The 26849-nt window shown below is 46.0% G+C and overlaps 1 protein-coding gene across 3 annotated transcripts in view; it reads right to left on the bottom strand.

The window, feature by feature from the left end:
* LOC137546579 (uromodulin-like) overlaps nucleotides 1-26849 on the bottom strand; it is a 495270-nt gene that overhangs the window by 226032 nt on the left and 242389 nt on the right. For all 3 annotated transcript variants that reach the window (XR_011026292.1, XM_068269215.1, XM_068269217.1), the window contains exon 4: nucleotides 11889-12605. Coding sequence is in view for 2 of the 3 variants with exons in the window: in XM_068269215.1 (XP_068125316.1) it covers nucleotides 11889-12605 (717 nt within the window). In the remaining variant the exon portion in view is untranslated. The remainder of the gene's footprint in view (nucleotides 1-11888; nucleotides 12606-26849) is intronic.

The raw sequence follows: 26849 nt of genomic DNA, 5'->3' as shown, positions 1-26849 counted from the left end.
AGTACTTTTGTTCTCATTTGTTCCTGAATTTCTTTGGATCTTGGCATGATGTCTAGCTTTTGAGGTGCTTTTGGTCTACTTCTCTGTGTCAGATAGCTCCTATTTAAGTGATTTCTTGATTGAAACAGGTGTGGCAGTAATCAGGCCTGGGGATGACTACAGAAATTGAACTCAGGTGTGATAAACCACCGTTACGTTATTTTTTAACAAGGGGGGCAATCACTTTTTCACACAGGGCCATGTAGATTTGGAGTTTTTTTTCTTACTAAATAATAAAAACCATCATTTAAAACTGCATTTTGTGTTCAATTATGTTATCTTTGACTAATAGTTAACGGTTTTTGATGAGCAAAAACATTTAAGTGTGACAAACATGCAAAAGAACAAGAAATCAGGAAGGGGGCAAATAGTTTTTCACACCACTGTATGTATGCTGTCTAGGGCTTGAGCACTTGGACCTTTGCCACATTAATGCTGCATGTAGCCCCCTTGCAGTTTGGAAATATTTGGGAGGTGGATTTTTGTTCTTGCCTTAATTTCATGTGCAGTATTCTCTGTTGAGGCATATGTATTTCCTAGGACCTGTGTATCTGGACATTGATATCACTTGTCCTTTGTCAGAGTAATCCTTCTAGTACATATTACCCACAATTATTCTTTTGAAGGTTTAGGCATCTATATACTGTTTAGGGTTTGTGTACCTGGACTTCCTTGAAGATCTAGGTATTTGTATGTTGGTTAGGGCCTGTGTATTTGGACTGTGGTCACATTTAACCACTTGAGGACCGTGGGCTTTACCCCCCTTAAGGACCGGCCACTTTTTTTCCATTCAGACCACTGCAGCTTTCACGGTTTATTGCTCGCTCATACAACCTACCCCCTAAATGAATTTTGGCTCCTTTTCTTGTCACTAATAAAGCTTTCTTTTGGTGCTATTTGATTGCTCCTGCGATTTTTACTTTTTATTATATTCATCAAAAAAGACATACATTTTGGCAAAAAAATGATTTTTTTAACTTTCTGTGCTGACATTTTTCAAATAAAGTAAAATTTCTGTATACATGCAATGCGAAAAATGTGGACAAACATGTTTTTGATTAAAAAAAAACCCATTCAGTGTATATTTATTGGTTTGGGTAAAAGTTATAGCGTTTACAAACTATGGTGCAAAAAGTGAATTTTCCCATTTTCCAGCATCTATGACTTTTCGGACCACCTGACATGTTTCATGAGGGGCTAGAATTCCAGGATAGTATAAATACCCCCCAAATGACCCCATTTTGGAAAGAAGACATCCCAAAGTATTCACTGAGAGGCATAGTGAGTTCATAGAAGATATTAATTTTTGTCACAAATAAGCGGAAAATGACACTTTGTGACAAAAAGAAAAAAAAAAAAAGTTTCCATTTCTTCTAACTTGCGACAAAAAAAAATGAAATCTGCCACGGACTCACCATGCCCCTCTCTGAATACCTTGAAGTGTCTACTTTCCAAAATGGGGTCATTTGTGGGGTGTGTTTACTGTCCTCACATTTTGGGGGGTGCTAATTTGTAAGCACCCCTGTAAAGCCTAAAGGTGCTCATTGGACTTTGGGTCACTTAGCGCAGTTAGGCTGCAAAAAAGTGCCACACATGTGGTATTGCCGTACTCAGGAGAAGTAGTATAATGTGTTTTGGGGTGTATTTTTACACATACCGATGCTGGGTGAGAGAAATATCTCTGTAAATGACAATTTTTTAATTTTTTTTACACACAATTGTCCATTTACAGAGATATTTCTCCCACTCACTATGGGTATGTGTAAAAATACACCCAAAAACACATTATACTACTTCTCCTGAGTACGGCGATACCACATGTGTGGCACTTTTTTGCACCCTAACTGCGCTAAGGGGCCCAAAGTCCAATGAGTACCTTTAGGATTTCACAGGTCATTTTGAGAAATTTCGTTTCAAGACTACTCCTCACGGTTTAGGGCCCCTAAAATGCCAGGACAGTATAGAAACCCCACAAATGACCCCATTTTAGAAAGAAGACACCCCAAGGTATTCCGTTAGTAATACGGTGAGTTCATAGAAGATTTTATTTTTTGTCACAAGTTAGCGGTAAAATGACACTTTGTGAAAAAAACCAATAAAAATCAATTTCCGCTAACTTGTGACAAAAAATAAAATCTTCTATGAACTCACCGTACTACTAACAGAATACCTTGGGTTGTCTTCTTTCTAAAATGGAGTCATTTGTGGGGTTCCTATACTGTCCTGGCATTTTAGGGGCCCTGAACCGTGAGGAGTAGTCTTGAAACAAAATTTCTCAAAATGACCTGTGAAATCCTAAAGGTACTCATTGGACTTTGGGCCCCTTAGCGCAGTTAGGGTGCAAAAAAGTGCCACACATGTGGTATCGCAGTACTCGGGAGAAGTAGTACAATGTGTTTTGGGGTGTATTTTTACACATACCCATGCTGGGTGGGAGAAATAACTCTGTAAATGGACAATTGTGTGTAAAAAAAATCAAAAGATTGTCATTTACAGAGGTATTTCTCCCACCCAGCATGGGTATGTGTAAAAATACACCCCAAAACACATTATACTACTTCTCCCGAGTACGGCGATACCACATGATTGGCACTTTTTTGCAGCCTAACTGCGCTAAGGGGCCCAAAGTCCAATGAGTACCTTTAGGATTTCACAGGTCATTTTGAGAAATTTTGTTTCAAGACTACTCCTCACGGTTTAGGGCCCCTAAAATGCCAGGGCAGTATAGGAACCCCACTAATGACCCCATTTTAGAAAGAAGACACCCCAAGGTATTCCGTTAGGAGTATGGTGAGTTCATAGAAGTTTTATGTTTTTGTCACAAGTTAGCGGAAATAGATTTTAATTGTTTTTTTTTTCACAAAGTGTCATTTTCCGCTAACTTGTGACAAAAAATAAAATCTTCTATGAACTCACCATACTCCTAACGGAATACGTTTGGGTGTCTTCTTTCTAGAATGGGGTCATTTGTGGGGTTCCTATACTGCCCTGGCATTTTAGGGGCCCTAAACCGTGAGGAGTAGTCTTGAAACCAAATGTCGCAAAATGACCTGTGAAATCCTAAAGGTACTCATTGGACTTTGGGACCCTTAGCGTACTTAGGGTGTAAAAAAGTGCCACATATGTGGTACCGCCGTACTCAGGAGAAGTAGTATAATGTGTTTTGAGGTGTATTTTTACACATACCCATGCTGGGTGGGAGAAATATCTCTGTAAATGACAATTGTTTGATTTTTTTTTACACACAATTGTCCATTTACAGAGAGATTTCTCCCACCCAGCATGGGTATGTGTAAAAATACACCCCAAAACACATTATACTACTTCTCCTGAGTACGGCGATACCACATGTGTGACACTTTTTTGCAGCCTAGGTGCGCTAAGGGGCCCAACGTCCTAATCACAGGTCATTTTGAGGCATTTGTTTTCTAGACTACTCCTCACGGTTTAGGGCCCCTAAAATGCCAGGGCAGTATAGGAACCCCACAAGTGACCCTATTTTAGAAAGAAGATACCCCAAGGTATTCCGTTAGGTGTATGGCGAGTTCATAGAAGATTTTATTTTTTGTCACAAGTTAGTGAAAAATGACACTTTGTGAAAAAAAAACAAAAATCAATTTCCGCTAACTTTTGACAAAAAATAAAATCTTCTATGAACTCGTCATACACCTAACAGAATACATTGGGGTGTCTTTTTTCTAAAATGGGGTCAGTTTGTGGGGTTCCTATACCGCCCTGGCATTTTACGGCCCAAAACCGTGAGTAGTCTGGAAACCAAATGTCTCAAAATGACTGTTCAGGGGTATAAGCATCTGCAAATTTTGATGACAGGTGGTCTATGAGGGGGCGAATGTTGTGGAACCGGTCATATGCAGGGTGGCCTGTTAGATGACAGGTTGTATTGGGCCTGATCTGATGGATAGGAGTGCTAGGGTGGGTGACAGGAGGTGATTGATGCGTGTCTCAGGGGGTGGTTAGAGGGGAAAATAGATGCAATCAATGCACTGGGGAGGTGATCGGAAGGGGGTCTGAGGGGGATCTGAGGGTTTGGCCGAGTGATCAGGAGCCCACACGGGGCAAATTAGGGCCTGATCTGATGGGTAGGTGTGCTAGGGGGTGACAGGAGGTGATTGATGGGTGTCTCAAGGTGTGATTAGAGGGGGGAATAGATGCAAGCAATGCACTGGCGAGGTGATCAGGGCTGGGGCCTGAGGGCATTCTGAGGGTGTGGGCGGGTGATTGAGTGCCCTAGGGGCAGATAGGGGTCTAATCTGATAGGTAGCAGTGACAGGGGGTGATTGATGGGTAATTAGTGGGTGTTTAGGGTAGAGAACAGATATAAACACTGCACTTGGGAGGTGATCTGACGTCGGATCTGCGGGCAAACTATTGGTGTGGGTGGGTGATCAGATTGCCCGCAAGGGGCAGGTTAGGGGCTGATTGATGAGTGGCAGTGACAGGGGGTGATTGATGGGTGGCAGTGACAGGGGGTGATTGATGGGTGGCAGTGACAGGGGGTGATTGATGGGTGATTGACAGGTGATTGACAGGTGATCAGTGGGTTATTACAGGGAAGGACAGATGTAAATAATGCCCTGGCGAATTGATAAGGGGGGGTCTGAGGGCAATCTGAGCGTGTAGGCGGGTGATTGGGTGCCCGCAAGGGGCAGATTAGGGTCTGATCTGATGGGTTACAGTGACAGGTGGTGATAGGGGGTGATTGATGGGTGATTGATGGGTAATTAGTGGGTGTTTAGAGGAGAGAATAGATGTAAACACTGTGCTTGGGTGGTGATCTGATGTCGGATCTGAGGGCGATCTATTGGTGTGGGTGGGTGATCAGATTGCCCGTAAGGGGCAGGTTAGGGGCTGATTGATGAGTGGCAGTGACAGGGGGTGATTGATGGGTGATTGACAGGTGATTGACAGGTGATTGACAGGTGATCAGGGGGGATAGATGCATACAGTACACAGGGGAGGGGGTCTGGGGGTTCTGGGGAGAATCTGAGGGGTGGGGGGGTGATCAGGAGGGGGCAGGGGGCAGGGGGTAAAAAAAAATAGCGTTGACAGATAGTGACAGGGAGTGATTGATGGGTGATTATGGGGGTGATTGGGTGCAAACAGGGGTCTGGGGGGTGGGCAGGGGGGGGGGTCCTGAGGGGTGCTGTGGGCGATCTGGGGCAGGGGGGGGGAGAAATCAGTGTGCTTGGGTGCGACATAGGGTGGCTTCAGCCTGCCCTGGTGGTCCCTCGGACATTGGGACCACCAGGGCAGGAGGCAGCCTGTATAATACACTTTGTAAACATTACAAAGTGTATTATACACTTTGTATGCGGCGATCGCGGGGTTAACCTCCCCTGCCGGCGCTTCCGTATGGCCGGCGGGATGTTGCGGCGGGTCAGCGGTGACAGGCGCCGGCGGAGGATCGCGTCACGGATGACGCGATCGCTCCGCCCATGCCCTTACAAGGACCGCCGCCTCTGTGGGTGAGCTGGTCCTTGCGGGCTCCACTTCCCGGCCGCCCCTGTGCGTTAGGTGGTCGGGAAGTGGTTAATGAAGCTTTGTTGCAGTTTTGAAATGTGTGGCAGATCCCCATCCCCGCCCCAGTCCCATGTATGGCATTAATTTCTATGCACTGAAATGTTATTATTGTTTCTCCATATCAGGCACATTGTGTACCTGCTAGGCATGCCCGTTTCTAGGGCCGTGCGGCCCGTGCGGGCGCCCTGAGCGCTGAAGAAGACACTGCTTTGAGACACTGCATTTTTGTGCACTTTTTCTATATATTACATAAAGTCCAGTACTTATTGCAACATAGATTATATGGGTAAAGTGGAACACCCGCTACATGGACTGTACTTTTTTGCCTTTAAGTTTTAAAGGACAGTACCCACAATATATATTAATTGCTATACTGTGTCAGGCCCAGCACATTCAGTGCATACCTTGTCACTGCACCTGTGTGACTGCACATTTTATTATATACCAGCAGCCACTGCATACCTGTTCACTGCACCTGTGTTACTGCACATTGTATTGTAGCAGCAGCCAGTGTATACCTTTCACGCTTCTGTGTGACTGCACATTGTATTATACCAGCAGTCAGTGTATACCTTTCACTGCATCTGTGTGACTGCACATTGTATTATTCCTGGCAGTCAGTGCATACCTTTCACTTGAATGGATGGCACACTTGCCCTCCATAACAGATTCTCATTATAGGATTTCAAGTGTATTTGTCTCATTATTTTACAGCAGGGCCTCGAAAGAGTCCTCCTGTATTGTTGTTTTTTGTCACTACCTCCCTGAGTCGGGACTTGCGTGCTGTGCCTGCTGCCTTCCTTGGATGTGTGGTGGTAGCCATTTCTCAGGCTCCCACTCCGGACCGGAATCGAACCCTGATTCTTGGCCCGTTACCCGTGGTCACCATGGTACTGAGAAAGTACCATGGAAATTTTATCACACAGTTGAATGAATGACAGACTTGCCCTCCTTAACAGATTCTCGTTGAAGGAACTGCACAGACAGCAGAAAAAGTAATTTAAAAAAATAGATGTAAGCTTTAACAATGGTAGAGAAAGAACTATCGACAGTCTGAGCAGTGATGAACCCCTGGACTACTGGGTGCATAAAATAGATGTAAGCTTTAACAATGGTAGAGAAAGAACCATCGACAGTCTGAGCAGTGATGAACCCCTGGACTACTGGGTGCACAGGCTTGACCTGTGGCCAGAGCTGTCAAAATTTGCCATCCAACTTCTGGCTTGCCCTGCCTCAAGCGTCCTAGAAAGGAACTTCAGCGCAGCTGGAGGCATTGTCAGTGAGAAGAGAAGTCACCTGATGAGTCACTGATGTGATGAAACTAGTAGGGCAGAACCTAGGAAGTGGCGCGGAGTGTGAGAGCGGTGGGGAGACGCTGAGACGGACGGACGGCTGAGCGCGCGGTGGCCGAACCTGAGCGGTGTTGATGTTATTGGAGAGCCCACCGGAGGCCACCGATACGGGGGAGAGCCAGTAAAAACTCATGCTGGATGTTTTATCGAGTAATTTGTAAGTGCAGTAAATTTTAGATATATATTTTTTAAAACGGTATCACGCTATGAGCAGTTTTTATTTGGAGGTATATTGACCAATATTTAAATGAGGAGAAAAAGACGGCAGTGAGGTGTCTAAGAGGTCGCATAGGTCGGGGGTGAATCGGGAATAACCCCAAGGCGTCATTTAGACCTACAGTTGTCTAATGGCCCATACTCACAGGCTACAATTGTCGCCGCAACCACGTGGCACACGCGTGTTGCAGCGACAGAGGTCACCCATGAGTATGAAGCGCGCACCCCGAACCGTCGCTCATCGCTGCTGTCGCCAGGCGATTGGCGGCTGTCAATCGCATGGCGACAGTTGCCCCCGCAACTTCGCCGCAACTGTCGCTAGTCCGCGTGTGTATGCGGACTAGCGACAGCAACCAATAGAAAATCCACGGCGCTTCCGGCGAGGGGGAGGAACGTCGGCGACAGCTTCCGTCGCTGCACTGATCCCTCTTCCGCATGTGTACGTGGAGGGACCTGGCGATGAGCTGTCGCCGGCCTGTCGTGCACACGATCCCGTGTGCTAGCGACAGGCCACAAAAGTAGCTCGTGAGTATGGGCCATTAGAAAAGGGTGAGTCCTATTCCATTAGCTTGGTGTGGTGGTGGTGAACTACAAGAACAAACCCTCAAGATAGAAGATACTTAGACAACTGCAGCGCGGTGCTAGGCTGTGCGGGACTGTGTTGCGCTATATATATAAATAAATATATATATATATATATATATATATATATATGCCCATTGAAGTCTATTGCGGTTTGCGATGTTCACAATTTTTTTTATTTTTTGTGAGTTTGCGTTTGCGGTTTCGCGAACCGAAAATTGCAGGTTTGCGACATCTCCACTTCTCAAATGCTTATCCCAACTGCGGATTTGTGAGTGAAACTTTTTAACAATTTTTTTTAATTAAGACAGCTTTACGTTATGTAACAACATAAGCCAGCGTGCTTTGGATCTACTAGGCGTGGAGTATGCTATCCCCCTCAAGCTGTCATTCCTACCTCCGGATATTAAGGAGGACAATTGGGTGAGTCCGCACACATTGGGGGAGTGCCCTGGCACTTGCACCTGAGGTTTTGCTATAGCTAAAGAGTGGTGGTAGGAGTGATCCCACAGAGAAGGTGGCTGTTTGTTTCTGCAAAGCAGAATCACACTATTGGCCATATCTGTTTTCTTTTTTTGCATATATGTGTGTGGCATAAGATAAGTGACAGTGGAGTATCAAGGACCTGGATATCGCTCCAACTGGGATTTTTATTGTTTAGACTGAATCAGGTTATACAGGTGTACTGCCTTCTTTGGAAGAGAGCGCTGTGTATTTGCTTACAGTTAGCATACTGATGTCTGCTAGTAATGTCTGGTCGCCATTACTGCTTACTTACATCGTTGAATGTAGAATGTTTATACCTCACTGTTGTCACCAGCCAAGCAATCATTTTTGAATAATGAATTGACTGGTTGATTTAACTGATTCTTGTCTCTGGCCTGGTGCACACCAAAAACCGCTAGCAGATCCGCAAAATGCTAGCAGATTTTGAAACGCTTTTTCTTATTTTTCTGTAGCGTTTGAGCTAGCATTTTGTGGTTTTGGGAAGCGGTTTTGGTGTAGTAGATTTCATATATTGTTACAGTAAAGCTGTTACTGAACAGCTTCTGTAACAAAAACGCCTGCAAAACCGCTCTGAACTGCCGTTTTTCAGAGCGGTTTGCGTTTTTCCTATACTTTACATTGGAGGCAGAAACGCCTCCACAATCCAAAATCTGCAACAGCCTGGGAGTATGCGTTTCTGCAAAACGCCTCCCGCTCTGGTGTGCACCAGCCCATTGAAATACATTACCCAAGCGTTTCCACATCCGCAAGCGGATCGCACAACGCTGCCGAACCGCTCTCGTGTGCACTAGGCCTCTGAAAGATTTTACCTAATTGAAGATAAGATCATAAATCCAATTTAGACATACTTGGGTTGATAATGGTTTGATCCAGAAAGCTATTGATCTCTTTTTGACTGACTATCAGTTGGGTAGTAGTGATTGATGTACCACCTTGTTCCACTATATTTAACCATTTCAGCCCGCGGGGATTTTTCACCTTATGCATCGGAGCAATTTTCACCTCCCATTCATTCGCTAATAACTTTATCACTACTTATCACAATTTATTGATCTATATCTTGTTTTTTCCGCCACTAATTAGGCTGTCTGTGGGTGGTACATTTTGCTAAGAGCCACTTTACCGTAAATGCATTATAACAGGATTAATAAGAAAAAAATGGAAAAAATTCAGTATTTCTCAGTTTTCGGCCATAATAGCTTTAAAATAATCCATGCGACCATTATTAAAATCTATGTATTTTATTTCCCTGTATGTCTCGGTTATTATACCATTTAAATTTTGTCCCTATCACAATGTATGGCGCCAATATTGTATTTGGAAATAAAGGTGCATTGTTTCCGTTTTGCGCCCATCACTATTTACAAGCTTATAATTTAAAGTGAACCCGAGGTGAAAATAAACTGATGAGATAAACAATTATATTTATCCTCCTACTCCTAAAAATTACTTTTAAGACCTCCCAGGATTTTATTTTATATTTAAACATTTAGAAAGTAGATTGAATGTTTTGTTGTCTCTGCTCAGTTGCAGTCTATTAAGTGTCCCTAAATGAAAATACATGAACTATATTGACCCTTTCTCTCTCCATCTGCTCACAGAAATATGTAGAAAATGTATTTTGCCACAAAAAACTTGTATGGTTGTAATTTGCTTATCAGTGATGTTTACTATATTCCTGACAAGGTTCTGACAAGACAGAAGCTGTCATTTCGAGCCTTAAAAATTAACTATTTCAGGCAGCAAAATAAAACAAGCAAAACACCCTGGTTATTAATATGTTTAGTACTGTACATACACATGTTTATCTCATCGTGTCACATGTCACCTCGGGTACACTTTAAAAAATGTTTGTAGCATACCCCCTTTAAAAGCATATTTAAAAAGTTCAGACCCTTAGGTAACTGTTTATGTCTGTAATTTTTTTTTTCCATTAAAAATTTTATTTGGGGAATATTTTGGTGTGGGACATAAATAGCAAATTTTTAATCTTAGTATGTGTGTAAATTGTAATATAAAAATGTGTAGATGTAGTTTTACTATTTGGCCACAAGATGGCCACCTTCGTTTTTGGTTTCCCTCCTTGTACTTCTCGCTAAGCGGAAATACAAGGGGGATGCAGAAATTCTTCCTGGCAGAAGAACTGAAGCCTCACGGGTGAGCACTTCGGTTTTTCTGCAGGGGAAAGGGATCGGTGATCGGGAACCATGTTCCCTTTCACTGATCTCAGGGCTACCGGGGGACACCACAGGGAGGCGGGGTCGCGCCCGCGATCACGGGCGGGAGCGCGCCTAAGCGCGACACCGCATCAGAGCACCCGCCCGGACGTGAGCTTCATGTCCGGGCGGCAGAAATGGTTAAAGAGACTCTGAAGTCTTCTTTTTTTTTTTTCTTTACCTTATTTTGTTTATCAATTCTCCTCTTCAGCATTAATGCCAAAGTTAAATCGCTGCATCCCCGCAACAGAGGAGTGATCTATTACCATAGATAAAGCCCTGCAAAGCTCCCGGGCTCACAGGGCTTTACTTCCTTGAAGAGGCAGAGCTTTACACTGTAGCTCTGCCTCCTCTGCAGTCAATCTCTGCTGATTGCCGCCTCTCCAGGCCCCTCAGTCTTCTTTCACTAAGAGGGGTGGGGAGGAAGCGGAGATCCGTGGAGATTGATTGCGGAGAGGCAGAACTACAGCTCAAAGCTCTACATCTCCAGGGCAGCACAATCTGCGACCGGCAAAGTCGTGGAACCTTGCAGGTCGTTTTCTAGGTAATAAATCACTCCTCTGCCGCGGGGATGCGGCGATTTAACTTTGGCATTAAAGCTGTAGAGGATTGTTGAAGAAAATAAGGTAAAAAAAGAGACTTCAGAGTCTCTTTAAGTTAGGCCTAAGCAACAATCTCAATACCGACTGAAAATGCTGACCCTTCTCAGGTTGTATCATTTATTGGAGTGCAGCACTAAGCAGCCTGTTTGTTTCTCGGGGTTGCCTCTTGTGCTTGGTCTTGTTGTCTTTTGGTGGGCACCTGTGTCTGTTCCCATCCTGAAGTTGCTTGCTGGTTGGATGGAGGTGACTTTGGGTCGGGGTTGCTGGGGTTGTGGGTGATTAGGGGCAGCGCTGTATGGGTGTGTGGATATGTTGTGTACTATTCATTCCAATATATTGCATAATCTCTGTATCGCCTCATGTTGGCTGTTTTTCTTTTTGTTTTCTTTTTATTATCAATAAAATACGACTCTTCAAACTGTGATGCAAACTTTACCCGACATGAGGAACACTGCTGTGAAGCCTTAAAATCAGTCGGGATATATCCTGAAGGTATGCTGAGTTTGAAAAAAGGGGGGGGGGAAGCCATCTTCAACCCCATGCCACTCCTACTCCACTTCATCTCCCACCCCCGTCCATGGTGAAAAATTGCTGACGTGACTGAAATTGTTGTTATATCAACTGATTAGATATGTTGGAGTGAATAAACTGTCAAATAGATTCAGTCAATGTGACTGAATCTCTTGGAATATACTACCCATGCATGACGGCCATCTGTTTTTCCCTCAATTATAACACATATTATAATTCATTTTCACATTTACCAATTCATAAAAAAATACATGAAAGTCTTTCAATGCTATAAAAAAGTGAATACAATTTGCCCAACTCACCTGTGCAATACACATCATACGTCAAAAGCTCGGAGAGCTTGTAGACATAGTACCCTCCAGGACAGGCTTTCACTGGAATTGAAACTGTTTGGGCGCATTTTTGTAGTCCATTAGTGTAAAGAGGGATTAATTTCACGCCTTCATTGAGATATGGGTGGTCAGTCAGAGAGAAGGGTGTAAGGGAGCCACATTTTAGAGAAGAAACACACCCTTCCTTCATTCTTAGGCCTTTGGTATACCGCCGCCAACCAGTAACATACCGGTCATTGTAGAATCTTCCCGTGGAGGTCATGTTGTATAATCTTTTTGATCCATCTAAATATGTATAGCTAGTACAGGGGTCAATACACTGTAGGGTAGCTTCACCGCTGGAACTTACAGACTTTACACAATCTTGGTCAAAGCTACAACTAGTAGTAGGGCATGCAGGGGGGGTGGCGGATCGGTTGCACATGTAGAAGCCATTCCTATTTATACAATAAGATTTCCCAAGACATGCATTTGTAGTCTCACTTAGACATTCATTGACATCTGTGCATTGCTTTTTTGAAAAATCCCATTGATATCCTTGAGGGCAGCATGGAGAACTGTCACAAAACACAAGCCGTGTGCAGTTCAGGCCATCCCCAACAAAGCCAGCCTCACAGCTGCACACCACAAAGTCGGTCTTTGGGGTACAAGCCTTGGTTGAGTTGCAGTCACTGCATGTTTTTGCATCTGTAAGAGTTAAAAAATATCCTGTTAAACAGTTACATAATATCTATTAACCTTTAATATTCAGAACATGAAAAAATGATCACTTTATTTATACAAAATGACACTATATAACAATGTGACGTGATTGTATTAGTATGCATTTCTCTGTATAGAGTCTCACAAACGGGGCTTCCTGTGTTATTTTTAAGCTTTAGTGGAACTAAAATTGGAACTTCCTTACAGATGATTTTATGAATAGCTGGTATGGTCTTTACTTTAATCTCCATAATTTGACTTCTCGCCAGGAAAACGTATTAATAGAGGTATGCAGGGCCGGTTCAAGGGGCCCTGGGGCAAACTTCATCGTTGGGGCCCCCCCCCATTACCCCTCTGCTCCCCGGGGCCCTGCTGCAAGTATATTAGCAGCCATAATCACCTTATCTCCGTCGGGTGAGCGGGCGGCAGCGGCTGCACTCGGAGACACTGTCTCCCTCCCACTCTATGACCCTGCGCGTCATGTGTAAACAGGTCGGGGCCCCAGGGCAAATGCCCCTTTTGCCTCTATGGTAGCCCCGGCCCTGGAGGTATGTTGGAAGAGAAGACAGCCTTCACTCCTCAATTGCTGATGGAGTATAATCAAATTAGTAATTTTTCTTTGCTCGTATAATAAAAATACATCCTCGACTTAAACCTTTACACCCTTTTGAGCGTATCTGCTCCATTAGGAATCATCAAAAAGGCCTTATCTCCCAGATTTACAACTTATTAGATAAATCTGGTTCTTTGATACCTAATCATGCTTACATGAGAAAGTGGGAGAGAGTTCTCTACTTAAAGAGAGTCTGAAGCGAGAATAAATCTCGCTTCAGACCTCATAGATAGCAGGGGCACATGTGCCCCTGCTAAACCACCGCTATCCCGCGGCTTAACGGGGGTCCCTTCACCCCCAAATCCCCTCGTTTCAGCGGGGGAGCGCTTCCTGGTTGGGGCAGGGCTAACCGCCGCAGCCCTGCCCCACGCGCGTCTGCCTTCACTAAGAGGGGCGGGGAGAGGCGGCAATGCGCCGCTGATAGACGCGACTGGAGGCAGGGCTACAGCCGTTAGCCCTGCCTCCAGGAGCGACCAAGTCTGCGACCAAGTGTCGCAGTGGGGGGTTTGGGGGTGAAGGAACCCCCGTTTAGCGGCGCGATATCGGCGGTTTAGCATGGGCACACGTGCCCCTGCTAACTATGAGGTCTGAAGCGAGATTTATTCTTGCTTCAGAGTCTCTTTAAAGGAAACTTTAACTGAGAAGAATATGGATTTTTTTCCTTTTAAAATAATACCAGTTGCCTGACGCTCCTGCTTATGTGTGTCTTTTACTTTTAGCCACAGCCCCTCAACAAGCATGCAGATCAGGAGCTCTGACTGAAGTCAGACTGGATTAGCTGCATGCTTGTTTCAGGTGTGTGATTCAGCCACTACTACAGCCAAAGAGATCAGCAGGGCTGCCAGGCAACTGGTATTGTTTAAAAGGAAACCTCCATATCCCTTTCAGTTTAGGTTCCCTTCAACCATCACCTTAGATGATTGGATTGATATATGGAACAATGCCAGACTAACCTCTCTATGCACTCAAATAAAAGAAAACATATATAAGAACCTTTTTAGATGGTATAAGACTCCTGATATGTTGTCCAAAATATAAAATGATGTATACCCTTTATGTTTGAGGGGTTGTGGGAATGTTGATACTCTTGAACATTGATTTTAATATTGTCCTGCTGTAACTCTCTTTTGGGTTGAAATACAATCTCTACTATCAAAAATATTAAATGTTACTATTCCCTTGGAACCTCTCCATATGCTACTAGGTAAGCCCATCCCTCAAATCCAGCATTGTTCTATGCGCCTTACACATTCTGTTAGAATGGCTGTTGCCTCACACTGGAAAAAAATAGCTGTGCCTATGATGGCTCATCCATTGGGATAAATCAATGAAATACCTTATGGCTGTACTGAGAGATACAGAATGGCAATACGCTAAGATCTGGGATCCATGGGAAACGTTTGGTCTTAATTATAGACAGGCAGAGGTGTAGCTACACAGTTTTTGTCCCCCCCCCGCCCCGCGTAAATCTGCCGACGGTGGTGAATATGAGGGGGCATCTAGGTGCTGGCTGAGGTGGGAGGGAACATCTAGGTGATGGCTGGCATGGGTGGGTGGGGGTGAGCATCTGGGTGCTTGCTGTGGTAGGTGAGAGGGAGCATCTAGGTGCTAGCTGAGGTGGGAGGGAGCATTTAGACACTGGCTGGGGTGGGAGGGGAGCATCTAGGTGCTAGCTGGAGTGGGAGGGAGCATTTAAACACTGGCTGGGGTGGGAGGGAGCTGCTAGTTGCTGGCTGGGGAGAGTGGGAGAGAGGTGCTAGGTTCAAGCTGGGGTGGGTGGGAGAGGACATCTAGGTGCAGGCTGGGGTGGGTGTTTATGCTTTAGCCATTGAGCCCTTGGCAGTTCTGCTTCAGGAGAGTCCTGAGATTTAAGGTTACACTTTGGGGGAACAGACCTACAATGTGTCACTTTTTTTAGTTTTAAAAGGTTTTTATTGAAACAGCAAGAAGTTTTGAATCAGGATGATACCATTTATTGGCTAACTTAGAGATGGATAAACAGTGAGCTTTCGACTTATAAAAAGCCTTCGTCGGACTGGTATCATCCTGATTCAAAACTTCTTGCTTTTACTCATGGCTAACACGGTACAACACTTTACTGCTTCTACTTTATTGAAACAGCTTATACAAAAAATGCACATTGCACTCAACGCATAAAAGAATGCAAAATGGCACATAGATCAAAGGGTACAATTAAAATGCATATATAAAAGAAAACCATTCTTAATTTTCAACATCAACAGAGTCAAATAGAACAGATAATACAACAAGAACATTTTTTATGGTTATGTTTGAAGCTGACTGGTCTTAGAAGGGACCTTTAGATTAACTACTTCCCGACCGCCGTATAGACAAATGGCGGCCGGGAAGCAGACGCCGCAAGGACCGCCGTATTGACAAAATGCGGCGGTCCTTGTTTGGGCATGGGCGGAGCGATCGCGTCATCCGTGACGCGATCCTCCGCCTCCGCCTGTCGCCGCTCACTCGCCGCAACATCCCGCCGGCCATACGGAAGCGCCGGCGGGATGTTAACCCGACGATCGCCGCATACAAAGTGTATAATACACTTTGTAATGTTTACAAAGTGTATTATACAGGCTGCCTCCTGCCCTGGTGGTCCCAGTGTCCGAGGGACCACCAGGGCAGGCTGCAGCCACCCTAGTCTGCACCAAGCACACTGATTTTCTCCCCCCCCCACCCCAGATCGCCCACAGCACCCATCAGACCCCCCCCCTGCCCACCCCCCAGACCCCTGTTTGCACCCAATCACCCCCCTAATCACCCATCAATCACTCCCTGTCACTATCTGTCAATGCTATTTTTTTTAATACCCCCCCCCTGCCCCCTGCTCCCTCCTGATCACCCCCCAACCCCCCAGATTCTCCCCAGACCCCCCCCAGACCCCCCCCCCCCAATGTACTGTATGCATCTATCCCCCCTGATCACCTGTCAATCACCTGTCAATCACCCGTCAATCACCCGTCAATCACCCGTCAATCACCCATCAATCACCCCCTGTCACTGCCACCCATCAATCAGCCCCTAACCTGCCCCTTGCGGGCAATCTGATCACCCCCCCACACCAATAGATCGCCCGCAGATCCGACATCAGATCACCTCCCAAATCCATTGTTTACATCTATTCTCTCCTCTAAACACCCACTAATTACCCATCAATCACCCCCTATCACCACCTGTCACTTTTACCTATCAGATCAGACCCTAATCTGCCCCTTGCGGGCACCCAATCACCCGCCCACACGCTCAGATTGCCCTCAGACCCCCCCTTATCAATTCACCAGTGCATTCATTACATCTGTTCTTCCCTGTAATAACCCACTGATCACCTGTCAATCACCTGCCAATCACCTATCACCCATCAATCACCCCCTGTCACCCCCTGTCACTGCCACCCATCAATCAGCCCCTAACCTGCCCCTTGCGGGCAATCTGATCACCCACCCACACCATTAGATCGCCCGCAAACCCGCCGTCAGATTACCTCCCAAATGTATTGTTTACATCTGTTATCTTCTCTAAACACCCACTAATTACCCATCAATCACCCCCTATCACTGTTACCTATCAGATCAGACCCTAATCTGCCCCTTGCGGGCACCCAATCACCCGCCTACACGCTCAGATTACCCTCAGACCCCCCCTTATCAATTCGCCAGGGCATTATTTACATCTATCCTTCCCTGTAATAACCCACTGATCACCTGTCAATCACCTGCCAATCACCTATCACCCATCAATCACCCCCTGTCACCCCCTGTCACTGCCACCCAACAATCAGCCCCTAACCTGCCCCTTGCGGGCAATCTGATTACCCACCCACACCAATCGATCGCCCGCAGATGCGACATCAGATCACCACCCAAGCGCAGCGTTTACTCTCCTCTAAACACCCACTAATTACCCATCAATCACCCATAAATCACCCCCTATCACCACCTGTCACTGTTACCCATCAGATCAGACCCTAATCTGCCCCTTGCGGGCACCCAATCACCCGCCTACTCGCTCAGATTACCCTCAGACCCCCCCTTATCAATTCGCCAGTGCAATATTTACATCTGTTCTCCCCTGTAATAACCCACTGATTACCTGTCAATCACCTATCAATCACCCATCAATCACCCCCTGTCACTGCCACCCATCAATCACCCCCTGTCACTGCCACCCATCAATCACCCCCTGTCACTGCCACCCATCAATCACCCCCTGTCACTGCCACCCATAAATCAGCCCCTAACCTGCCCCTTGCGGGCAATCTGATCACCCACCCACACCAATAGATCGCTCGCAGATCCGACGTCCGATCACCTCCCAAGTGCAGTGTTTACATCTGTTCTCTACCCTAAACACCCACTAATTACCCATCAATCACCCCCTGTCACTGCTACCTATCAGATTAGACCCCTATCTGCCCCTAGGGCACTCAATCACCCGCCCACACCCTCAGAATGCCCTCAGACCCCAGCCCTGATCACCTCGCCAGTGCATTGCTTGCATCTATTCCCCCCTCTAATCACACCTTGAGACACCCATCAATCACCTCCTGTCACCCCCTAGCACACCTACCCATCAGATCAGGCCCTAATTTGCCCCGTGTGGGCTCCTGATCACTCGGCCAAACCCTCAGATCCCCCTCAGACCCCCTTCCGATCACCTCCCCAGTGCATTGATTGCATCTATTTTCCCCTCTAACCACCCCCTGAGACACCCATCAATCACCTCCTGTCACCCCCCTAGCACTCCTATCCATCAGATCAGGCCCAATACAACCTGTCATCTAAAAGGCCACCCTGCTTATGACCGGTTCCACAAAATTCGCCCCCTCATAGACCACCTGTCATCAAAATTTGCAGATGCTTATACCCCTGAACAGTCATTTTGAGACATTTGGTTTCCAGACTACTCACGGTTTTGGGCCCGTAAAATGCCAGGGCGGTATAGGAACCCCACAAGTGACCCCATTTTAGAAAAAAAGACACCCCAAGGTATTCTGTTAGGTGTATGACGAGTTCATAGAAGATTTTATTTTTTGTCAAAAGTTAGCGGAAATTGATTTTTATTGTTTTTTTTCCACAAAGTGTCACTTTCCGCTAACTTTTGACAAAAAATAAAATCTTCTATGAACTCACCATACTCCTAACAGAATACCTTGGGGTGTCTTCTTTCTAAAATGGGGTCACTTGTGGGGTTCCTATACTGCCCTGGCATTTTAGGGGCCCTAAACCGCGAGGAGTAGTCTAGAAAACAAATGCCTCAAAATGACCTGTGAATAGGACGTTGGGCCCCTTAGCGCACCTAGGCTGCAAAAAAGTGTCACACATGTGGTACCGCCGTACTCAGGAAAAGTAGTATAATGTGTTTTGGGGTGTATTTTTACACATACCCATGCTGGGTGGGAGAAATTTCTATGTAAATGGACAATTGTGTGTAAAAAAATCAAACAATTGTCATTTACAGAGATATTTCTCCCACTTAGCATGGGTATGTGTAAAAATACACCCCAAAACGCATTATACTACTTCTCCTGAGTACGGCGGTACCACATGTGTGGCACTTTTTTACACCCTAAGTACGCTAAGGGGCCCAAAGTCCAATGAGTACCTTTAGGATTTCACAGGTCATTTTGCGACATTTGGTTTCAAGACTACTCCTCACGGTTTAGGGCCCCTAAAATGCCAGGGCAGTATAGGAACCCCACAAATGACCCCATTCTAGAAAGAAGACACCCCAAGGTATTCCGTACGGAGTATGGTGAGTTCATAGAAGATTTTATTTTTTGTCACAAGTTAGCGGAAAAAGACACTTTGTGAAAAAAAACTATTAAAATCAATTTCCGCTAACTTGTGACAAAAAAATAAAAACTTCTATGAACTCACCATACTCCTAACGGAATACCTTGGGGTGTCTTCTTTCTAAAATGGGGTCATTAGTGGGGTTCCTATACTGCCCTGGCATTTTAGGGGCCCTAAACCGCGAGGAGTAGTCTTGAAACAAAAATGACCTGTGAAATCCTAAAGGTACTCATTGGACTTTGGGCCCCTTAGTGCAGTTAGGGTGCAAAAAAGTGCCACACATGTGGTATCGCCGTACTCGGGAGAAGTAGTATAATGTGTTTTGGGGTGTATTTTTACACATACCCATGCTGGGTGGGAGAAATACCTCTGTAAATGACAATCTTTTGATTTTTTTACACACAATTGTCCATTTACAGAGGTATTTCTCCCACCCAGCATGGGTATGTGTAAAAATACACCCCAAAACACATTGTACTACTTCTCCCGAGTATGGCGATACCACATGTGTGGCACTTTTTTGCACCCTAACTGCGCTAAAGGGCCCAAAGTCCAATGAGTACCTTTAGGATTTTACAGGTCATTTTGAGAAATTTCGTTTCAAGACTACTCCTCACGGTTTAGGGCCCCTAAAATGCCAGAGCAGTATAGGAACCCCACAAATGACCCCATTTTAGAAAGAAGACACCCCAAGGTATTCCGTTAGTAGTATGGCGAGTTCATAGAAGATTTTATTTTTTGTCACAAGTTAGCGGAAATTGATTTTAATTGTGTTTTTTCACAAAGTGTCATTTTCCGCTAACTTTTGACAAAAAATAAAATCTTCTATGAACTCACCATACTCCTAACGGAATACCTTGGGGTGTCTTCTTTCTAAAATAGGGTCATTTGTGGGGTTCCTATACTGCCCTGGCATTTTAGGGGCCCTAAACCGTGAGGAGTAGTCTTGAAACGAAATTTCTCAAAATGACCTGTGAAATCCTAAAGGTACTCATTGGACTTTGGACCCTTTAGCGCAGTTAGGGTGCAAAAAAGTGCCACACATGTGGTATCGCCGTACTCAGGAGAAGTAGTATAATGTGTTTTGTGGTGTATTTTTACACATACCCATGCTGAGTGGGAGAAAGATCTCTGTAAATGGACAATTGTGTGTAAAAAAAATTAACAAATTGTCATTTACAGAGATATTTCTCCCACCCAGCATGGGTATGTGTAAAAATACACCCCAAAACACATTATACTACTTCTCCTGAGTACGGCAATACCACATGTGTGGCACTTTTTTGCAGCCTAACTGCGCTAAGGGGTCCAAAGTCCAATGAGCACCTTTAGGCTTTACAGGGGTGCTTACAATTTAGCACCCCCCAAAATGTCAGGACAGTAAACACACCCCACAAATGACCCATTTTGGAAAGTAGACCCTTCAAGGTATTCAGAGAGGGGCATTGTGAGTCCGTGGCAGATTTCATTTTTTTTTGTCGCAAGTTAGAAGAAATGGAAACTTTTTTTTTTTTTTTTTTTTCTCACAAAGTGTCATTTTCCGCTTACTTGTGACAAAAAATAATATCTTCTATGAACTCACTATGCCTCTCAGTGAATACTTTGGGATGTCTTCTTTCCAAAATGGGGTCATTTGGGGGGTATTTATACTATCCTGGAATTCTAGCCCCTCATGAAACATGACAGGGGGTCAGAAAAGTCAGAGATGCTTGAAAATGGGAAAATTCACTTTTTGCACCATAGTTTGTAAACGCTATAACTTTTACCCAAACCAATAAATATACACTGAATGGGTTTTTTTTTATCAAAAACATGTTTGTCCACATTTTTCGCGCTGCATGTATACAGAAATTTTACTTTATTTGAAAAATGTCAGCACAGAAAGTTAAAAAAATCATTTTTTTGCCAAAATTCATGTCTTTTTTGATGAATATAATAAAAAGTAAAAATCGCAGGAGCAATCAAATAGCATCAAAAGAAAGCTTTATTAGTGACAAGAAAAGGAGCCAAAATTCATTTACGTGGTAGGTTGTATGAGCGAGCAATAAACCGTGAAAGCTGCAGTGGTCTGAATGGAAAAAAAGTGGCCGGTCCTTAAGGGGTAGAAAGCCCTAGGTCCTCAAGTGGTTAAAGTATAATAAACATGTAGACACAACTTGAAAGAGACTTTCAGGTAAAGAATATCAAATAATTGAGGACTCGAGCATCAGCATACTCCAGCCATGGGTCCCAGGTTTACTGAAATTGGTCCATGTGATCATAAGTGATTGCTAACATCCGAGCAGTTATCATAAGTCTGTGTACTCTTTGAATCACAGGTTCAAGTGCCAGTCTGGGTTGCCGCCATTGTGATGCTAAATATGATTTTGCTGCCATGGCAATAAACTGGATTAAGCGATGGGAATTTAGTAGAGGGTCTCTGTAAGGAAACGCGGAAAGGCCGGCGTCTCTCGAGGTGAGGCGGCTGTTTCCGCGTCCAGCATGGCGTCACAACGCGGAAAAAACGCTGCATGCCGCATAGGCAGTGCGGCGGAATCCGCATTGGTAACGGCGGAATCCGCATTGGTAACGGCGGAATCCGCATCAGAGGCGGCCCCCGCACTAGATACATTGCATGACAGTACTGGTGTGGCTGGGACTGATAGTCCACCAAGATTCAGACTTACACGCGCGCGAGCACAGAGGCAGAGTTTAAATAGCAGTTAAAAGGGAGTCGGCTGACCAGCTGGGTCAGCTGACAAATTCCACTGCTCCCATTGGACCAGCAATTAGGGAGGTCCTGGAAAGGTCCTAGAGTATATATACTGCTGGTTGTTCACTTGCTCTTTGTCTGGCGTGCGATCACATATGTGGGAGCACCCAGATCCGTAGTCAGATCCGCAAGTGTGCCGGGACCAGCTGGAGCTGTAATCCTACACTTAGCTAGATTCTGTTGATAGCTAAAGTACTAGTTTGATTGTGATTATCTGTTATGACTTTTGCCTGCCTTGACTACCCTTCTGAACTCTGATCTTGTACCTCGATATTTCTGATACTCTGTTGCCGAACCCCGGCTCGTTCCTTGACTCTGCTTCTGCCTCCTGATTTTGTACCCCGATATATCTGATACCCCGTTGCTGAACCCTGCCTGTACTTTGACTCGCCTTTGCCTCCTGATCTTGTACTTTATCTGTCCGTGTGTGTACGACCTGGCTTGTCCGACCTCGAGAACCGACCTTACTGTTAGAGGCGGTTCCTCGCTCTGTTAGTAATCCTTCCTCCTGAAGGTTACTTCCAGTCTGTCCTTCCTACTGTCAGTCTGACTCCTCCCGTCTTGGAGAGCTCAGGTCTGCGGAAGGAATCTGTGCAGTACTCCTTGCTGCACTGAGGCCTAGTCCTCTAAGTGTTACTGTTACACCTAACACTACACTCTACTCAGGTGAACAGAGGTTAGTTAGTATATCGGATTATCAGTGATACTGCAGATCACGTATAATCTGGTATACATCTGTATTCCCAGTGATTCTGCAGATCACTGGTAATCAGATCCTCTCTGTGCTATACCGATCGTTACAGAACGCCAGACCATAAAACAGATGGAACGCGCTGATCCTCTGACTGTGCTTGCCACTTCGGTGGATAGCATTCATCAAGCACTGGGCCAGCACAAAGCTTTGATTGATTCCCTATCGGGCTCTGTGCGAACCCTCCAGATGTCAGTTGATTCAGTGCGATCCCCTCCTAGTGATGACATACGTATGCCTGTACCTGATAAATTTTCCGCCCACAAGTCTGACTTCCGGAATTTCAGGAGTAGAGTGTTGTCATACTTTGAGTTGAGACCCCGATCCTCGGGGACTGAGACCCAACGGGTCATTTTTATTAAAACACTGTTAACTGGGGATTCCCAATCCTGGGCATACAACCTGTCTCCCACAGATACAGCTCTGACCTCAGTAGAGGAATTTTTTAAGGCTATGGCCGTGATATACGACGACCCTGACCTTGCGGCAACTTCTGAGCGGAAGCTCAAACTTTTGCGGCAAGGCAGAGGGTCATTCGAGGATTACGCGGCAGAATTTCGTAGGTGGTCTGTTACCACCAGATTTGACAATTTTGCTCTGATGGATTATTTCCTGTCTGGGTTGTCGGAGGAGGTCTCTGACTTGATGTTAACCTTACCCGAGCCCAGGACAGTCGATGAGGCCATATCATCGGCCATCCGAGTCGATCGTCGACTACGCCATCAGAGGCAGACTAGGGGCAGTCACCGGGTCAGGGTGACCTCGTATGTGGCACCTTCTGCTACATCCTCAGTAACGGCATCTCCGCCTGTGTCACCCTCTCCGGCCGTACCTCCACCTGAACCAATGCAAATTGGTCGATCAAAACTGACCCAGGTGGAACGTAGGCGGAGAACAACAGAACAACTGTGCCTGTATTGTGCAGAAGCAGGGCATAGAGTGCGAAACTGCCCTAACAAGTCGGGAAACGGGTCTGCCTAGGAGTAGTGCGGCGTGACACCCTAGGCACATCATTCTCACCCCAAAAAGAGAAGAAGTTACTTCTCCCCTGTACTATTACATGGGATAATAAGTCTGTAGCCACTGAGGCTTTTATTGATTCTGGCTCAGCGGCCAATTTTATGAACCTTGAATTTGCTCAGGAGTTGGGTATTCCTCTCACTCCAGTAAGTCCCTCCATTCAGGTCACCGCAGTAGACGATTCCCCTCTGCAACAGGATCGTCCCCTGTCCCAGACTCCGCTGATGAAGGTTACGATAGGGGTACTGCATGGGGAACAACTTCAGTTTTTCGTTTTGCATATGTCAAACTCCACTATTATCCTAGGCATGCCATGGTTACAAGCCCACTCTCCACAGATAGACTGGGCTACGGGTCAGGTAACCAGGTGGTCCGATCATTGTCACCAACAGTGTCTAGGGAAGGTGACATTGGGTCAGACCAAGATTTACGTGGAGGGTGTTCCCGAGGTATATTCCGATTTTTCTGATGTATTTTGTCCCAAGTCTGCTGATCAATTACCTCCTCATCGCCCGTTCGATTGCCCCATTGATCTCCGTGCTGGTTGTATGCCCCCTAGGGGTCACCTGTATAACTTGTCCGGTCCCGAGAAGTTGGCTATGCAGGAATACATTCGTGACAACTTAGCCAAGGGGTTCATTCGGCCCTCTCGGTCACCTGCTGGGGCCGGTTTCTTCTTCGTTAAGAAGAAAGACGGGGGTCTTCGACCTTGTATCGATTACCGGGGTCTCAATAAAATCACGGTGAAGAATCGCTATCCGTTACCATTGATAGACGACTTATTCACGCAGGTCACTACTGCAAAGATCTTTTCTAAGTTAGATCTGAGGGGGGCATACAACCTAATCCGCATTAGAAGGGGCGATGAATGGAAGACGGCCTTTAACACACCCGACGGGCATTACGAGTATTTAGTGATGCCTTTCGGGTTGTGCAATGCGCCAGCCGTCTTCCAGGAACTAATCAATGAGGTATTTCGGGAGGTATTGGGTAGATTCGTACTGGTATACCTCGATGATATACTAATTTATTCCAATAACCTCTCCGAACACAGGGTCCACGTGAAATTTGTCCTAAACAAATTAAGACAGAATAGGCTCTACGCTAAGGTAGAAAAGTGTATATTTGAAGTGACCACGGTCACGTTTCTGGGATACGTAATTTCTACCTCGGGCCTCTCAATGGATCCTGCCAAGGTCACAGCCGTGTTGGAGTGGCCACAACCAGTGGGGTTGAAGGCCCTGCAGAGATTTTTGGGGTTCGCGAACTATTACAGGAGGTTCATTAAGGGATACTCCACGTTAGTGGCCCCCCTTACCAGTCTCACGAAAAAAGGGGCGGATACCAACCACTGGTCTCCTGAAGCCGTGGCGGCATTTGCTCTATTGAAAAAAATATTTTGTTCAGCACCAATATTGAGGCATGTTGACACATCCTTTCCCTTTATTGTGGAGGTTGATGCCTCAGAGGTGGGGGTGGGGGCGGTCCTGTCTGAACGGTCTGGGTTGCAGGGCAGATTGCACCCATGTGCTTATTTTTCCCGCAGGTTTTCACCTGCAGAAAAAAATTATGATATAGGCAACCGGGAACTTCTGGCCATTAAGTTTGCATTTGAGGAGTGGCGCCACTGGTTAGAGGGGGCAGAGCACACGATCACTGTCTACACCGACCACAAAAACTTGGAATACATCGAGGGGGCTAAGAGGCTGAGTCCCCGTCAGGCTCGGTGGTCCTTGTTTTTTACGAGATTCAGGTTTATAATCACGTACACTCCAGGCAGCAAAAATGTCAAAGCAGACGCCCTCTCCAGGTGTTTTGAACCTGAGACAGCACAGCCCCCCGCTCCTGAATCCATCATCCCGCAGAAACTGGTGTTAGCCACCACAGAGACTTGGGAGGATTGGACAGAGGTTTTGGGTCCCTTTCAGCGAGACGTTCCTGAGGGGAAACCCGAAGGGGTCTTGTTTGTCCCACTGCCATTCCGGTTACAAGTTCTGCAACTCTTTCACACCCACAAGAATGCTGGTCATCCTGGAGCGGCCAGAACGCAGGATCTGATTGCCAGGTGTGCTTGGTGGCCTTCCTTGGCAACAGATTGCAAGGAGTTTGTTAAGGAGTGTGCGGTATGTGCCAGGAGTAAACCCTCCCGGCTGGCACCTGTAGGAAGGTTGCAGCCTTTGCCCACCCCGAGTGAGCCATGGACCCACCTGTCCATGGATTTTGTGGGGGAATTGCCCAGGTCTGAAGGCATGTCTGTTATTTGGGTGGTAGTCGACCGGTTTAGCAAGATGGCCCATTTTGTGCCCCTGAAAGGACTCCCCTCGGCTCAAGAATTGGCCGAATTGTTTATCATTCACGTCTTCCGGCTGCATGGCATTCCGGAAGACATTGTGTCTGATAGGGGAGTCCAGTTTGTGTCTGGATTCTGGAGGGCATTTTGTCACCAAATGGGCATGAAATTGTCGTTCTCGTCAGGCTACCACCCACAGACGAATGGGCAGACAGAACGCATTAACCAATCTCTGGAGCAATTCCTGAGATGTTACGTTGCGGAGGCACAAAGTGACTGGGTGAAATTTTTGCCCTTCGCGGAATTCGCCCAAAATAATTTAAAGAATTCCTCGTCTGGGTTTTCCCCATTTCAGATTGTAACAGGGAGGTCACCCAAATTCTCTCCTTTTCCAGTTATCTCGTCTCCATTTCCTGCACTGGAGGATTGGCAGAGGTCACTCAGGGACAATTGGGGAATTGTTAAGGGGAATTTGCAGAAGGCGTTTCAGTGTCAGAAGGGTCAAGCAGATAAGAGACGGTCCGTGGAATGGAAGTTTCAGCCAGGGGATCTAGTTTGGGTGTCCACACGTCACTTGACCCTGAAGCAACCATCTACCAAACTGGGTCCCAGGTTTGTGGGCCCATTTTCCGAGACCAAAAGAATTAACAATGTTACTTATACCATTGACCTTCCCACCAACATGCGGGGGGTAAAGTCCTTCCACGTGTCCCTTCTTAAACCTGAAGTCCAGGTGGGTCCTACTCCTCCTCCCCCCGTGTTGGTAGATACCCAACCCGAATATGAAGTGGAAAAAATATTAGATTCCCGCAAAGTACAAAACTCGGTACAGTACCTCGTACATTGGAAAGGGTATGGCATCGAGGAGAGGCAATGGGTACCTGGGAACCGTATGCATGCGGATGAGTTGATGAGGGAGTTTCATGCCTTACACCCCGAGAAACCTGGTGGGAGTTGTCCGGAGTCCACTCCTCGGGGGGGGGGGGGGTA

This window comes from Hyperolius riggenbachi, chromosome 2, assembly GCF_040937935.1.
Source record: "Hyperolius riggenbachi isolate aHypRig1 chromosome 2, aHypRig1.pri, whole genome shotgun sequence".
Taxonomy (NCBI): Eukaryota; Metazoa; Chordata; class Amphibia; order Anura; family Hyperoliidae; genus Hyperolius; species Hyperolius riggenbachi.
Note: the sequence above shows the minus strand (reverse complement) of the source record. Positions and strands in the feature narration are given on the sequence as shown.